The sequence below is a fragment of the Eurytemora carolleeae genome, unplaced genomic scaffold, assembly GCF_000591075.1.
Source record: "Eurytemora carolleeae unplaced genomic scaffold, Eaff_2.0 scaffold483, whole genome shotgun sequence".
Classification (NCBI taxonomy): domain Eukaryota; kingdom Metazoa; phylum Arthropoda; class Copepoda; order Calanoida; family Temoridae; genus Eurytemora; species Eurytemora carolleeae.
Window position 1 is genome coordinate 29,778 of NW_019396384.1, and position 15,014 is coordinate 44,791.

General features: G+C 31.3%; 2 protein-coding genes across 4 annotated transcripts in view; one reads left to right on the forward strand and one right to left on the reverse strand.

The window, feature by feature from the left end:
• The first annotated feature begins 861 nt into the window (after positions 1–861).
• LOC111702166 (uncharacterized) lies at positions 862–3,596 on the forward strand. Its single transcript, XM_023473758.1, has 6 exons — positions 862–947; positions 1,479–1,549; positions 1,940–2,001; positions 3,246–3,290; positions 3,405–3,459; positions 3,521–3,596. Exons 1-6 carry the CDS (start codon positions 863–865, stop codon positions 3,533–3,535), a joined length of 333 nt encoding a protein of 110 aa, XP_023329526.1. The 5' UTR covers position 862; the 3' UTR covers positions 3,536–3,596.
• A 5,224-nt stretch (positions 3,597–8,820) lies between these two features.
• The window catches only part of LOC111702150 (protein jim lovell), a 31,580-nt gene continuing 25,386 nt past the window's right edge, over positions 8,821–15,014 (reverse strand). The window contains exons 5-9 of one of the 3 annotated variants that reach the window (XM_023473734.1): positions 11,677–11,894; positions 10,656–10,790; positions 9,881–10,468; positions 9,225–9,751; positions 8,821–9,108 (exon numbers count right to left, since the gene is read on the reverse strand). In XM_023473734.1, coding sequence (XP_023329502.1) covers positions 10,040–10,468; positions 10,656–10,790; positions 11,677–11,894 — 782 coding nt within the window. In that variant the 3' untranslated portion in view covers positions 8,821–9,108; positions 9,225–9,751; positions 9,881–10,039. Of the gene's footprint in view, positions 9,752–9,880; positions 10,469–10,655; positions 10,791–11,676; positions 11,895–15,014 lie in introns of all 3 variants that reach the window. The other 2 variants (XM_023473732.1, XM_023473731.1) reach the window with 2 other exon arrangements.

Genomic DNA, 15,014 nt, shown 5'->3' on the forward strand with positions numbered 1-15,014 from the left:
TATTGAGTGAAGGTCTAGCAGTAGCTTTCCGGTCAAAAAATATTATGCAACTTTGCATTTCCAGCCGAAAACATTTTTTCAAGAATAATTTAAGGTATTTTAGGTAGAGCAAGTTAAAGAGTAATAAATTTCTGAATAAAAATAAATCAAATGTGTCTTAAAATGTAATTTTCCATGTGATTTCAGTCAAAGTATTGAATATTTTTTATATAGTGAAGCTCTTCGCTAATATATGTGTATGTTGATATAAAGCTGGCCAAACGGCTGTACCGAATGGGCTGAAATTTTTTGGCGGTACTAATGGATACCCTGGGGGTAACATAGCCAAATAAATTCAAAAAATATAAAAGTTTTATTTTTTTCAAAAATCGATTTTTTTTTTAAAAAATCGATTTTAAAAAATTTCACGGGCAACGACGACCTTAGCAAGTCTATCTTAAATTTCTTATATAGTCAGTCATGGTCTTAGGAGACAGGTTAAGTGTGATGCACTTTTAGTGCGATATTTTAGGGTGCACTCCCTTGCAAACAATGCGAACCCTAAAAAACAATAAACTTTTTAAATCAAGCATTGGACTTTTAGGGTGAGGGGCATGTACAATGTGTACCCTCCCCGTTACGCCCTTGTTTTCAGATAAACTTTATATATTCTACAAAGGAATTGAGTTTTTGCCACATACTCAAATTTGCTAATCTCTATATCTTTTCAATCTAATGGTGTAAATCTTTAATATTTAAAACTTATACTATTTGTTCTACCAGATTTCATAGTTTGAAATATCTAAGGTCTTCGACAAAGGGTTGCAAAGATGTAGGTATTTGAAAATAAGAGTTTGTGACAAAGACTCAATTCCTTTTCAGAATGTCTCGCACAATGAGCAGACCAAGAAGTTCGTATTCTGAAGATCGAATTAGATCAGATGTTTACAGGATACCGGGGCTTCCAGGTAAAGTGAGATTAATCAATTTAGGAATTTACTAATTATATGAAAATAGATTAAATAAATAATTACTCACAATACTTTTACTGTGGATTTACAAATTAACATATTCTATGCGAACATGTACAGCAGACAGCTTTGTGAGAATATACTTGACTTTTAGGGCGCTTTGCACTCATCTTCTATTTTAATTGTGAACATTTATCAAAAAAAGTTCGTGCATTTTCAAAACTTTCAAAAATATAATTTTGTTCGAGGCAATTTTTTTAAATTGGGGTCACGTGAGGTCCCACAACAAATTTGGGTCCAATCGGTTCAGCCGTTTTGACGTTTATTGGATAGAAACAAACAAACAGTTACACCCAAACAGACAGAGAAGCAAAGTTTATATATTGATGGTTCTTGGTTACCAATTCCCTCATAGAAGAGGCCGATTTATTTCTAAAATATAAAGTTACTACAAGATTTGTAAAAAGAATAAAAAAAAAATCATCTTTGAGATAGATATTATTTTTTTAAGTGCAACAACTATTTTAGTGTTTACAACACGTTCTGCAGAGAAAAGAAACAACGAGATTTCCTCAAAAAAATACGTTATGCAGAACGAGGTGAATATCCTTAAAATGTGTGCAAATATATAAGTGGTACAGATTCTATAGAGATGGCGACCTTAGATGCGCTTTTGATGAAAATTATTATTTCTGCTGCAGCCGTTTTCATTTTATAATACCGAAACGTAACTAAGAATTTTGTTATTTAATTTGATTTCTTGTCTTACACCCTGAGCTGGGAACTCCTGTGTTGTGTAGATTTTATCTTTATTCGTTATCCCAGCATGAATATCGTACCCAGCAAAGGGTTGATTAGGCGAGGAATAACTTAAATGAAGGGTCCACAGTGGATATCGAACACAAAAGTTCCAGGTTTAAGCTTAAACAAAGCAATGTAAGGCCATTGTTTTCTGGTTACTACCATACATAATTAAACACCTGTTAAAGACTGGAGATGCTTTACACACTGCCTGGTATATAAACGAGAAAGGAGACAAAGTTTGGCTCAGGTAAATAAACCAAATGGAATCAAGTAATTAAACAGTTTTTGCATTGTCAGAAGAAATACTAATTTAACTTCTTCAAAACTACAACATTTATCTCGCCAAAGAACTACATATTTCTTGAATCTCACTATAGCATACACCATATACGGGGATTATTCATTTGGTGTACTGTCGCGATATGGCTTCTATAGTGTTTGTACTGTACAGCTTGCTCTATAGCATACACCATATACGGGGATTATTCATTTGGTGTACTGTCACGATATGGCTTCTATAGTGTTTGTACTGTACAGCTTGCTCTATAGTATACTCGGTACACGGGGATTATTCATTTGGTGTACTGTCGCGATATGGCTCCTATAGTGTTTGTACTGTACAGCTTGCTCTATAGCTGTCTAGATGTCGGTCATATACTTCTGGAGTTAACAGTTAGCTATTCAATCAACTGGGAGTAAATAATTTCACAAATGTTAATTAACATGTTTATGAACTTTTTTTCTAAGCAAACTAATTTTACCAATGATTTCGATTTTGATTACACATTTAACTATCAATTAAACAAAATGAAAAGTTTACCAGTTTTTGCATATTTGGGCATGGTACAGTCAATGTTTGTAAACGTTTCATGTTGTTTATGTATGTTTATGTTAGGATTATTTTCAGGACTCCTGGCGGAGTATATAAGAAAATTTCCGATTGTTGTCATGATATTCATATGGTTGCATATATCACATTAATATACAGAGTAATTTATATTCAATAATTACGAATATCCAGTGAATCAAGATTAAAAATAAATGAAAATGAAAATGATTGTTTTCTAATTTTTTATTTCAAGGTTTTAATAAAAATTTATATATCGTATTAAGAATGTACACTGATAAAAAGTAGTTTGGGCACGGTTATAAGTTTAAATACTGGTTAAAGTGAAATGGGAAGGAATTGAGCTAGCTAAACTATAGGGCAATAATCTCTTTCTTTAATCATAGCTTTCAAATTCAATATCAGAAAATAGGAGTTGATTTTTTGCCACAAACGAAAACTTTCTAAACCCCAATCTTTTTAACCTGATTGTCTAGACCTTTGATATTTCAAACTTAGAGTATATTTGATCTAACAGAATTCATAGTTTTAAATAATTAGGGTCTATGACATCGAGCTGCAAAGATATAAGGTTTTTTAAAATCTGAGTTTGTTTCTCTAACAACAATAACCCCTTTGTAAAAATTATGTATTTTCTTTTTAAGGTTCGATCCTAGCCGCCCTTGTACCTTTTCTACTACTGAAACAAGGTAGGAAATTTACTTAAAGGAGTACAGGGGATATCCTTAGACAAAAAATATAGTAGCAAGGTAAAAACAATTAAAACAGTACTGAATAATTCATTATAATTCAAATATGTTTAGATTCTATAAACCAAAACTCCACAAATACACAAAAGATCCTTACGCAGAGAAAAAGGTAAATATTTAGAGAAACTGTTTTATCTGTTTAGAAATGTATTATATTACTATTTTTTTAGATTCGCGGAACATAAATTCGTCATTCTGGTGGAACTCAAGTATTAAAAAAAAAACTATTATCCACTGAACAAAAAACAGTCACGTCCTCGTTCGGGAATGTATTTACTAGAATTTTATCAATTTAAAAAAATCTTATTAGAATTTGTACGAATGTTATTGGATTTTGAAAGTGTTACTAAATCACATAAACTTTTTTCCAATCTTTCATGCCAAATTACTTACTTTAGATAGAAAATCTTTCATTTTCTGCAATAAAATTTTAATAATTAGTCCTAGAGAAATGATTTTATTAATATGGGTTACATTAACAAAATGAAAGACGACATTCAAGTATATCCACTCTTTGTTAAATATTTACACTGACATAATTCAAGATATGCGTATTGTACATATGTTTGTAAAAAATAATGATTTATAATGATTAAGATTAATTTTTGTTTGCACCAAAATATAAATATATACGAACTTCAATGTTTTCTGGATTTACAATTTACTTATCACAAATTTTGATTCAAATTGTTCAATAGTTAGGATCACATTTTTCACCTAGTTCTCAGAAAATAAACATTTGCCAAATAACCATTTTTCCAGACCCATAGAGATATTCTTTAAATGTTTTCAATAAACTTTTCTAACACGATGATCCTTACCTACAGGGTGTCCCACGAAAAATGACAGTAGGTAAATAGTTTTAAATGTCTTCTTCCTTAATTTGTAAAGTTGTTTAATACCAAAGAGAGTAATAGAAATATTATATGACACGTTATAGTAAAATTGATTTCAAAGTTAAACATATATAAATTTTAAGTAAAACATTTGTTTAAATCAAAATTAAAAGCAAAACGTCTTTAATATGTAATACTGATTATGGAAGAAGACATTCAAAACTATTCAAACACTGTAATTTTTCGTGGGACACTCTGTATATTTACGGATAATTGTTTCTTTTAAAAAATATAAATATATCATTTAAAATGAATTATTCTAATAAAATTATTAATTTGTTTGATCTGACACAGTCCATGCTTCCCCCGAATATGATCCTAAACAAACAAAAAAAGTTTCAAGAGAATTTCAAAGAGTTTAAATCTCATCTTAATGAAATATGACGGTATTTGCCTTTTCGAACTTACAGGATACCATCATCGATTTATAACGACTCCTTATCTATATCATCGATGATTCAAAAGTTGCATTTTTGACCATATCGGTAACTGCATTTTCAAAAACTGAAAGGTATAGTGGGAAATAAATTTTGGCTCTCTCTATAACATAAGACTTTTAGAGCAAAAGCAGTTATACTTGAAGAGATTGTTCACAAATTTCAAATTTTAAAAATAACCGATAATATCAATACAACGATTTTTTATTTAAGTTTTAATTGTTAATACCCTTTTTTTAATTACTAGTTTACAAGTAATCAAAGAGAAGCTTTTTTAATGGAAAGCTTCTTCTGAATTCTATGTTTAAGTGTACCAATGTTGTTGAAGAGCTTGATTTAAATAAAAATCAAAAGTCGTCTTCATTGTATTGATAAAATCACCTACCACTGTACAACACTTTTAGTACAACAATATAAAAATTTGATAATACAACAATTTTTGGAACTGATCCAATCTTACTGAGCATTGCCCCTTAAGCACCAATACTTTCTGAAACAATACGATTCTTGTTTTAGCTCAACTTTCGGAATCTTATAAATTTCGTCCTGAATTTTACTATTTTAGTTGTTAATTTCTCCATCTAAATTTGTTGAGGTAACCTGTTTTTTAAACGATGAAATAAGTTTAGCCATAGAAAGTACTTCAACCTCAATTGTGTAATATATGGGTTTATTTTAAATACAGGGTTACGCACAAAGGATGATACTCCAGAGACGACCGTAATATATTAACACTGTCTGTTTCTATATTTAGGATTCCCTGCTGCTGAAAATTTGTAGGTTTCTTTCTCTGCCTATAAAGACTATTAAAAGACTATAGTCATGGGATTATAGTCAGAATACTTAATTAAATCTTGGAAAGGTCTTTTAAGTCTCATCCTTTGTGGGCAACCCTGTATCTTAATGTTTACCTTTAAAGTGTCTTTTCTGCTATACTTGAACCCACAAATCATACAACAAAATTTGCTCTGAACAAAAAATATGATAATTGGATTAAATGATAACCTTTAAAATCTCGTCTTGGACCTTTAAAAGTCATTAAGTCAGGAAGATTATTTGAATCAAAGATATATAAATTATGTATTGTCTATGTATAAAATAATATAGAATTGTTTTATCTTAATAATCATGCTGAGATATGCTGCAGACTGTTCATAGAAATAAACTACCCTGGAAAGTAAACTTCATTTAGCTGAAAAAACGACCTTTACTGTAGTAAATATAGTATAGAAGTAAATATAGTATTAACGTAACTGAAACACAGATTTTTACTGAAAAATGGCTCCAAAAAAAAAAATGTTAAAATTGTCGTCATCATTTTTAAAAACTACTTAGGATATTGTTCGAAAAGATCAAAATTGGAAAGAATTATGTCAAACTAGCAGAAGCATCCGACGCATTGTCTGTGCACATAATAAGGTTACCCGTGCCCATGAGTCTTAAGTTTGTGAGGTTACCCGTGCCCATGAGTCTTAAGTTTGTGAGGTTACCCGTGCCCATGAGTCTTAAGTTTGTGAGGTTACCCGTGCCCATGAGGCTTAAGTTTGTGAGGTTACCCGTGCCCATGAGTCTTAAGTTTGTGAGGTTACCCGTGCCCATGAGTCTTAAGTTTGTGAGGTTACCCGTGCCCATGAGTCTTAAGTTTGTGAGGTTACCTGTGCCCATGAGTCTTAAGTTTGTGAGGTTACCCGTGCCCATGAGTCTTAAGTTTGTGAGGTTACCCGTGCCCATGAGTCTTAAGTTTGTGAGGTTACCCGTGCCCATGAGTCTTAAGTTTGTGAGGTTACCCGTGCCCATGAGCCCATGAGTCTACCCGTGCCCATGAGTCTTAAGTTTGTGAGGTTACCCGTGCCCATGAGTCTTAAGTTTGTGAGGTTACCCGTGCCCATGAGTCTTAAGTTTGTGAGGTTACCCGTGCCCATGAGTCTTAAGTTTGTGAGGTTACCCGTGCCCATGAGTCTTAAGTTTGTGTCTTAAAGCAGTGTTCTGCTGTACAGTTCAGATTTATTTTTTCACTCTGCAGAAAAAGTCGTGTTTGTTCTTTAAAATGATTGGTTCTGTAGAAACCCAAATCTAAAATTCAGATAGTCATTTTTATCAGTATTTGATGTGTAAGATTTGGCTCGTGCAATGTCCATTATCCATGTATATTTGTAAAGAGTTTTTCTTTAAACTTTGAAGTTTTACTTACTGGAGAGTGAACAAACCTATGGTTTGTTCTGTTAGATACTAGTTTCTGACATATTCCACAGAACCCTGAACTACTGCGGTATTCTGAAAGAAAGCAGTCAAATTAATTTGTCCAAAATGAATACTTGTCGTCATGATTGTTAAGACATTGCTATGAATAGATGTTTAATTCGATGTAACAGTGCACTATTTTAACGAAAGTTTTTTTGTATCTTTGCACAATTCCTAAAATCGTATGTATGATTTTTTTACAGTTATAAATTTTGTCGAAAGTCAACCTGTTGGAATCGATTCTAAAGGCCGTTTTTTCTTGTTTTTGTTTTTAACTTTCCCTAAAACCTGCCTTTTTCCTCTTTAAACGTTTTTGGTGAGTCTTGTGCATGATTTTACTCATTCAATTTTCAACTTTTCAAATAGGTTTCGAATTCAGCATTAATTTTCCAACAAAATAATTAATACTTTAATAACAATTGTATCGAGGATTTCTGACTTTTTTATAATAATAAACCTCCGGTATCCTAATTACTAGACATGTAAATTGAGAGCAAACTTTGATGGCTTAACAAAATTTGGTTCACCGACAAAGTGTCAAACGACACAGGGTCAAACGACACAGGGTCAAACGACAAAGGGTCAAACGACACTGGGTCAAACGACAAAGGGTCAAAAGCGCGACAAAGGGTCAAAAGCGCGACAAAGGGTAAAACGACATAGGGTCAAAAAATGCGACAAAGGGGCAATTTTTTTTTAAAATTTTGACATCTGTTACAGTTAGTATTTATTTATTATTATTTAGGGTTAGGTTAGGTTAAGACACTTTCTGGGCCGAGCGCTGCGGCCACATGGTCAATTATATCCATGTCTAACATATAAGATCCATGTACAAAATTGATAGGAGGGTTGCAAGTTTCCTATGATTCAAATCAAAAAAATATTTTTATCATTTTGACCTTTTGTGGTTTGACCCTTTGTCGTTTGACCCTTTGTCAATTGACCCTGTGTCGTTTGACCTTTTGTCGGTGAATCCAGAATTTGCATCAAAAAAGTTGCACACTTATTTGAGCTTTCCGAAGCAAGATGTGTTCTGAAAAGCTCAAAAGTCGTTCAACCGTCTTTTACATGTTTGCCCTTACATAGCCGTTAGAGATTCTTGAGCTTCCTACAGTCGTCGTCGTATATAACAATACGACTTTCGATTAGAATTTTTAATTTCTACCAAGGTTAAGCAGCTTGGAGACACATAAACATGGAAACAAAAAGAAGCTGTTAATTAACAGTTTCTCTTTGTTTACCTGTTAACTTGTTATTTGAAAAAACTTGTTAGAAATAGAATTCAAAACTTAAATAGAAAAGTCGTCTTCATTGTATTGAAATACACACCGAAGCTGTAGCAAATGTAATTTTTAGTGGGACTCCCTGTCCATGTATCTGTAATTAAAAAGTATTTTAATAGGTTCTTTCCGCAGGAAATACAACCATGGAGAAAGTATTTTTTACCAATAAGAAAAGAATATTTACGGACCCAGAAATATTTTTTTTTATGGGTTTTCTGAACATGAAATCGAGCATTTCACTTAATTTAGCGGAATTTCAATCTACAGGTGAAAAAATTTGCTTTATAACAACATCAAATACAATTAAGGTACTTTAAATGACGTTTTACTATCCCACAGTTTTATGGGTTTCCCTATACATTTGTAAAGTGAACAGTATGATCAGTATAAAATGTAAGAAAAGTCGGTTCTCTAAAATTTTTTCACATTTTATTTTAAGGTAAGGGTTCATCATGCATTTTCTATACGTAACATTTATTAATGATTGTAAAGAATAATAACACATATTAAGATGGCTAGGTTAATTTAAAAGTAAACCGCTTAACTCAACAATGCACTCTTTCTCTAGTTCTCTTTTTAAAGCATTTTGCAATCGAAAAAAATGTAATGCAAGTGAATTTAATTGTCTATTTAGGTTAAAAATTATGACAAAATAAAAATTTAAACAACCAATGAGCAAAACATCTACATAGGTACGCGAAAAATGGTTTCATCCTGTTTAATTTAGATCACAGATACTTTTTTATAATTTTTTTTTCAGGAAAAAACTATTAATTCCGCGTTAGGTAAATCTTAAAATGCACCCAAAAAATCCATGCACACTCGCAAGTCGCAGCAAACCATTAAAAATAAACTAGAAGAAAACATTGAACTAGGAAGGGATGTAACTAGCTAGCAATGACTAGGTATAAGTAAGGATGAGGTCCCAAGAACCAAGAACATTCTCTTAACCCAAGGAACCGGGTCCATTTGTGAGAAAGTATCATCTTAGTTGGATAATTAAGAAAGTTTTCGAACCTGGGACCCCAAAGTTATTGACTACACATACTATGGCAATAAATGGCTAAAATCCAAAGTAGTATAGGTAAGAGTAGATTTAATTTGATTTCATGTTTATATTAAAATTTTTTTAATAAAATTGAATTATTATGGTGTAATTTTTGTGATCTTTAACAACAGGTCATTTTTAATTTAGAATTTATGATGGAAGACACTGATTAGGATTTTAGCAACAAATAGCATTAACAATTTTAATTTACGGAAGACGACTTTCAACGGAAGATTTGTTGGTATCAAACTGTCGGTGACGGTAAGATATTAGCTTAATTCAGAGAATATTCAGGGCTTATATACAAATATACATAGGCATTAGGGCAATACATTTAGTATCCACCCATGTTACATTATTTTAAGTTGCGCTGAACATTTCTTAATTAATTGAGATTCAAATAACATTCTTAATCCGCGTGTACTAATGTAAATAGTGCGGACAAGATAATTTACAAAACAAAGGATTAAATATGATCAGATTACTGAGCTGAAAACTTTAGAATGGGATATCCTTAATCCTGATCGGATAATTAATCTGGAGATTAAAAATGAGAGGAGAACAAGCAATATTTAATCTCGAGATTAAGAAAAAGAGTGGATTAAGCATTAATCCCGATATCCACCATTCTAAAGTTTTCAGCTCTGATCTGATAAATATCCGGAGCATGGATCAAAACCTTGATCTGAGTATTGGACAGGTACCCTGGGACATATCTATAAATATATGAGGTTTAAACACTCAATATTATGAAAAACTTCCAAAATAATTCTGCAGTAATCATTTAAACCGAATCGTCTGCTCTATCTGAAGAGCCATGATCAGAATCCTCCTCATTAGATCGAGCAATCACCAGTAGACGATCTTCGTCATCATCCTCATCGATGTCAAGGCGTCGATCTTGCTTCACGAGCTTGATCGGCTCATCATGGATATTTGAGTACTTGTTAATTCCCGAGTATGGAGAAGGAAAAGGAAGGGGGAGGGGACCCTTGTCATAGGTCTGTATCTCTAAATGATTCTGGATTGGGATAAAAGGTTTCAATGGTTCTTGATATCTTTTCTCAAAATTCATGTTCTCTCTGTTTTCATAGCTGAGCTTTACTGGCATGTTGTTGTTGTAATTGTTGTTGTTATTGTTGTTGTTGTTGTTGTTGTTGTTGATATTAGAGTGCATAACAGGGAAACTTTTGTAGATTTTTTGATCTTCCTCCTGAAAAAAAATACATTATAATACTTCATATATAACACAAATTTGTTTTAATTTTTGTTATTTTACTTAATTGATTGACAAATTAAAAAAGAAAAAACCATTTTATTTTTTATTTAAATAAAATAATAAGCATAAAAAATCACAGACCAGATTCAAATACAATAAATAAGTGAGCTTTATCACTTACCAGTTTGAAAGTTGCAAGGTTCCTTGGGAGATGTGGAAACATCTCCTTCATATCCTTCTCCTCCTTCTTCCTCATCTGCTTGTACACCCCGAGCTCTGCGAAGTGCTGGACGTTGGTTGGAACCTTAGACAGCGCCTGAACAAATGATATTGTTTAGAAGGCTGAAAGATTATTTTTCAAACATGCCATGTTTGGAGACTTTAAGAACGGAATGGAACTAATAAAATATTCAAATCTAAAGATTGAATTATGTTCTCTAAATTGAGTAAAGTAATATGATGTAAAAAATTAGTTATAAAATGATGAAGCAGCAGTAAAATAGACTAAAAGAATTGGTTAACTATTGAAATCTTAATCTTTGTGGAAAGTCCTTTACTTATTTCCTCCAAAAGTTTAAAGCTGCACTTATAAAAATTGGCTGATTTTTTAACCAATTCCTAGTAGTAATCGACGTTGACGTGATTTTTCGAAAAAGTATCTATGAACTTGTAAACACATTCACGAAAAGAAAACTGGCATATTTTCCGTTCTTCTACTAACTAATAAATTATATTTCTGGCTGTAAAGATTTGTCCGAACGAATAATTTAGAGAAACTAGAAATTCAAGGCGCTTCGCGCCCTTCTTTCTAGGCTTTTAGGGCGCTTCGTACCCATCTTCTATTTAAATTGTGAACATGTTCTTTTTGTTTACATTTTAAAACAAAGAAGAAAAAAATTTTGCGGATTTTTAAAAAAAATTCGCGGATTTTCAAGAATTTTTTTTTTTTTTACAAAATTAAAAACCTTTAAAACACATTTTTTTCATGTTTATCATTCATAAACCTTCCCTGTGGTCACGTGATGTCCCACAAAAAAATTGGGCCCGATCGGTTCAGCCGTTTTGACATTTATTGGATTCAAACAAGCAAACAAACAAACAAACAAACAGACAGACAAGCCAAATTTATATATAGAAGGTAATTATTCATTTGGAACAGGATTTGTTAAAATTTTAAAAAAGATGTATAATACAAATCTTACGTGTGCTTGGTTCTGTTTCTTAATTTCAGCGTAGATCCCACGCTTACGTGCAGTTTTATACAACTTCCATTTCGAAACTTGGAAGAAATCCGCGGCCTTTCTGAACCCCATCTGTCGGCTGCTGATCATGTCGATTGCGTGCTCAAAAGCTTCGTCTTCGGATAGTTTGCTGCGGTCAATAGAAATTCGTTGATACTCAAGACCAGCCTTGGTTGGACCTATACAGGAATCAGTATTAAAAATATATTCTCTATCTTAAGACAGAAACAAGAAGACCACACCCTACATGCAAAGAAGAAGTTGAGTAAAATTCATGCAAAGGACAAAAATAACAAAATCTTTTTAATCTTTTTTACAGCGACTTAAATTTTTCCAGGTGTTTATTTCATAAAAACATTACTATTGTATGATACACAGCTATAAAAGTATAAAAGTATAAAAGTTAGTATTTTATTGGACACTTCTACACAAATTTCTTTAACAGGTTTAGTTTAGTGGATCATGTATTATGATAGAAGGCGCAAACATGCAAACCTTCAAACTGTCTAAATATATTTCGCAATTATATCTATTCTTGTAGATTATCCCTTTTTATTAAAAACTTACATAGGGTTAAAACTCTCTTTCATGAAGAATAAAATTAAGTCTCCTTTAAATAAACTTGTCAAATAATAGCAGTATTTTACCATAAACATTTTGGTGTTGGCGGGTAAAGTTTGTTTAATGTATTCGCATAGAATAACAAGTTAATAATAAACAAGTATTAGGTCATGATACAATTCAAGCCAAACACAAACTTATGATAAAAACAAACCTTTACAACAACAACACAGTGTTTAATATCCGAGAAATCCAAGGGAAAAAGATCCAATAGATTTCATTGTTTTCAAAACAACGTTTTCCAGGAACACTCAGAATTTGGATATAAACTTTTCCGACTTACCAGTGCAAAATTTCTTACCTTGCATATGCCAACCATGAGTATTATCATTAATACACTAAAATAAATTGTTATTTTTCAAATGAAACTCAAATCTGGGTTATATTTTTCACTCTTATTCTTATCTTACATCTCTTACCTTTATAACCATCCCAACATTAATATTGAAGAGACCATTGGTGGCAAACATATCTATTGATCTTTTGGATTGCTTTTTCTAAGAATTTTATCCAGAAACCCATTTATTATTATTCGCAAATTAAGGTTTGATGAATAACATAGGTAAAGTTGCGTTAGACAGTATAAAGTTTACATAAAAAATAAATAAGAAAAAACATCGTATTTTAACATGTTTATTGCATCGAAGTCGAACATTTAAGTTTTCATTCTATACCTATACATATATACATTATACATTATATATTTAATCAAAATTATCCATAATCAAAAACATAATCAATATTATAATATTTAATATTAATTACATTAGTATTATCAAAATAAGTGCTATAGTAAAAAGAGAGATTTACAAATGAGTTTACGTGAAAAGAAATCTGTTTTGTCCGATAAAAGAAAATTGGAGATTATCAAAGATTTTCAAAATTTAAATGTTTATAATTTCAAATATTGATTTCAAGAAAATTTTTATTTTACTGATAGTTTTTTAAATCTCTTTTACACCAAAAATGGCACAACAGCTACACACTTGAAACAAAGTAAGTTTACACATAATTATGCCATTTAATTTAGTTTTTACTTATAAACTACATTACATTTTTGGTGTGTTTTCCAAAATGCCCGAAAGTAATACTGAAAAAAAAGAACGATGGAATGATTTTTACAACGAGATCTAAATTTGGAAGGCAAAGGTGATGTTTAAGACTCAATTAATGCCGAAAAATGACTAATGTTAAATTGCACTAAAACCTTTATTCTTTACAAAATTCTTTCAATTTCTAGTCATTGTATTGCACAATTATAAAGTATTTAATTGTTTCCAAATTGTAAAAAAAACAGGGGGAAAACTCACCGGAGCCTAATTCAAGCCTATATAGTGAGTATGCCTGGATAAAGAACAAAATATTTCTAGGATAAATATTATTTCGTGCAATTAAACAGAATAGTTTTTAGACAATATTTTCGTGATTCATAGATAAATAGTAAATTAATTAATTAACACAAAAAATAAAACTTTAAAAATCCATTTCATTATTTGATAAGGTTAAATATAGGGGATATATATACTAAATATGAGTTGTGTCGGCACAAAGATTGAAAATATTAAAAAGAAAAGAAATCACAGAACAAACGGATCAACGCCAACAGCTTTGAAAGGCCTTTCAAATATTCATATTTAAAACATTGATTGTCACAAATATGGTATTTTTTGTTTTGAATGAACAAATATTCAACACATGAAAATACCAAATAAAATGAGGGGATGTAGTCAAAAACGCTTTGAACCTTTATATGTTTTTTTTATTGTTGATTTTACTTAATTAAAGAATGAAGTTGGAGAAGTAAAAAAACACTTGAAGCCTATATTTAGGCCGACACCAGGGATAAACGGAGTTTCCATCGAAATTAATTTTTTTTTGAAGAAAATGCAATAATTAAATGATTTTTTAATACCAATTTTACTAATGTTTAAAGTAAAGTTGTATTATTGTATTTAAACCGGTTTTGTAACGCACTATTGTTTGTTGTTGTATCATTGGATCGGATTCAAGTTGCACTCTCCAAACAACTTCCCCCAGAGGTAAAAAAAATCCACAATCTGGAGTTTGGATTACTTTAGCAGACCCAGTTTAGATTGTAAATTAAACCTCTGTTGAAAGGTGTAAAAAAAGGATATATGGATAAGCTGTGGCCGGAGTATAGGTTTGTAGCATTATTTCAAAAAATAGGTATACTGGGTGAGGCAGAAATACTGATCCTACATCACCCCTGTGGCAGTCAGGAACTTGGTGCTGACAATAGATTGCGTGAAAACTGGAGCTATTCAAGAGCTCAAAAGGTGTCACCACTGATCTTAACTTTGAATTTAGTCGTTTGAATTCGAGAGATGTTTGAAATAGTTAAGAAAGTGAAGAGAAAAGGCACTTTTAATTAATCTATTGTAAATAAGTGTTTTTAAAAACAAGTAAATAAATCTATTTACGTAGCTGTTCCATATATCCTATTCTTTACACTCTATGTAAACTATTGTATTAGAAATGGCTATTGTAGAATATGGAAAATTAGAATTTCAATGTTTGCAAAAATTTAAATCTTGATATGGCTAATATATAAGTATTGTAATGGTTTTCTAAGTATTTACAAATAATCTCGAAAGCGGTATTCTCTTTAATCTTTGATGGAAGATTTTAAAATGGAAGATTTACAGAAGACAACAGGA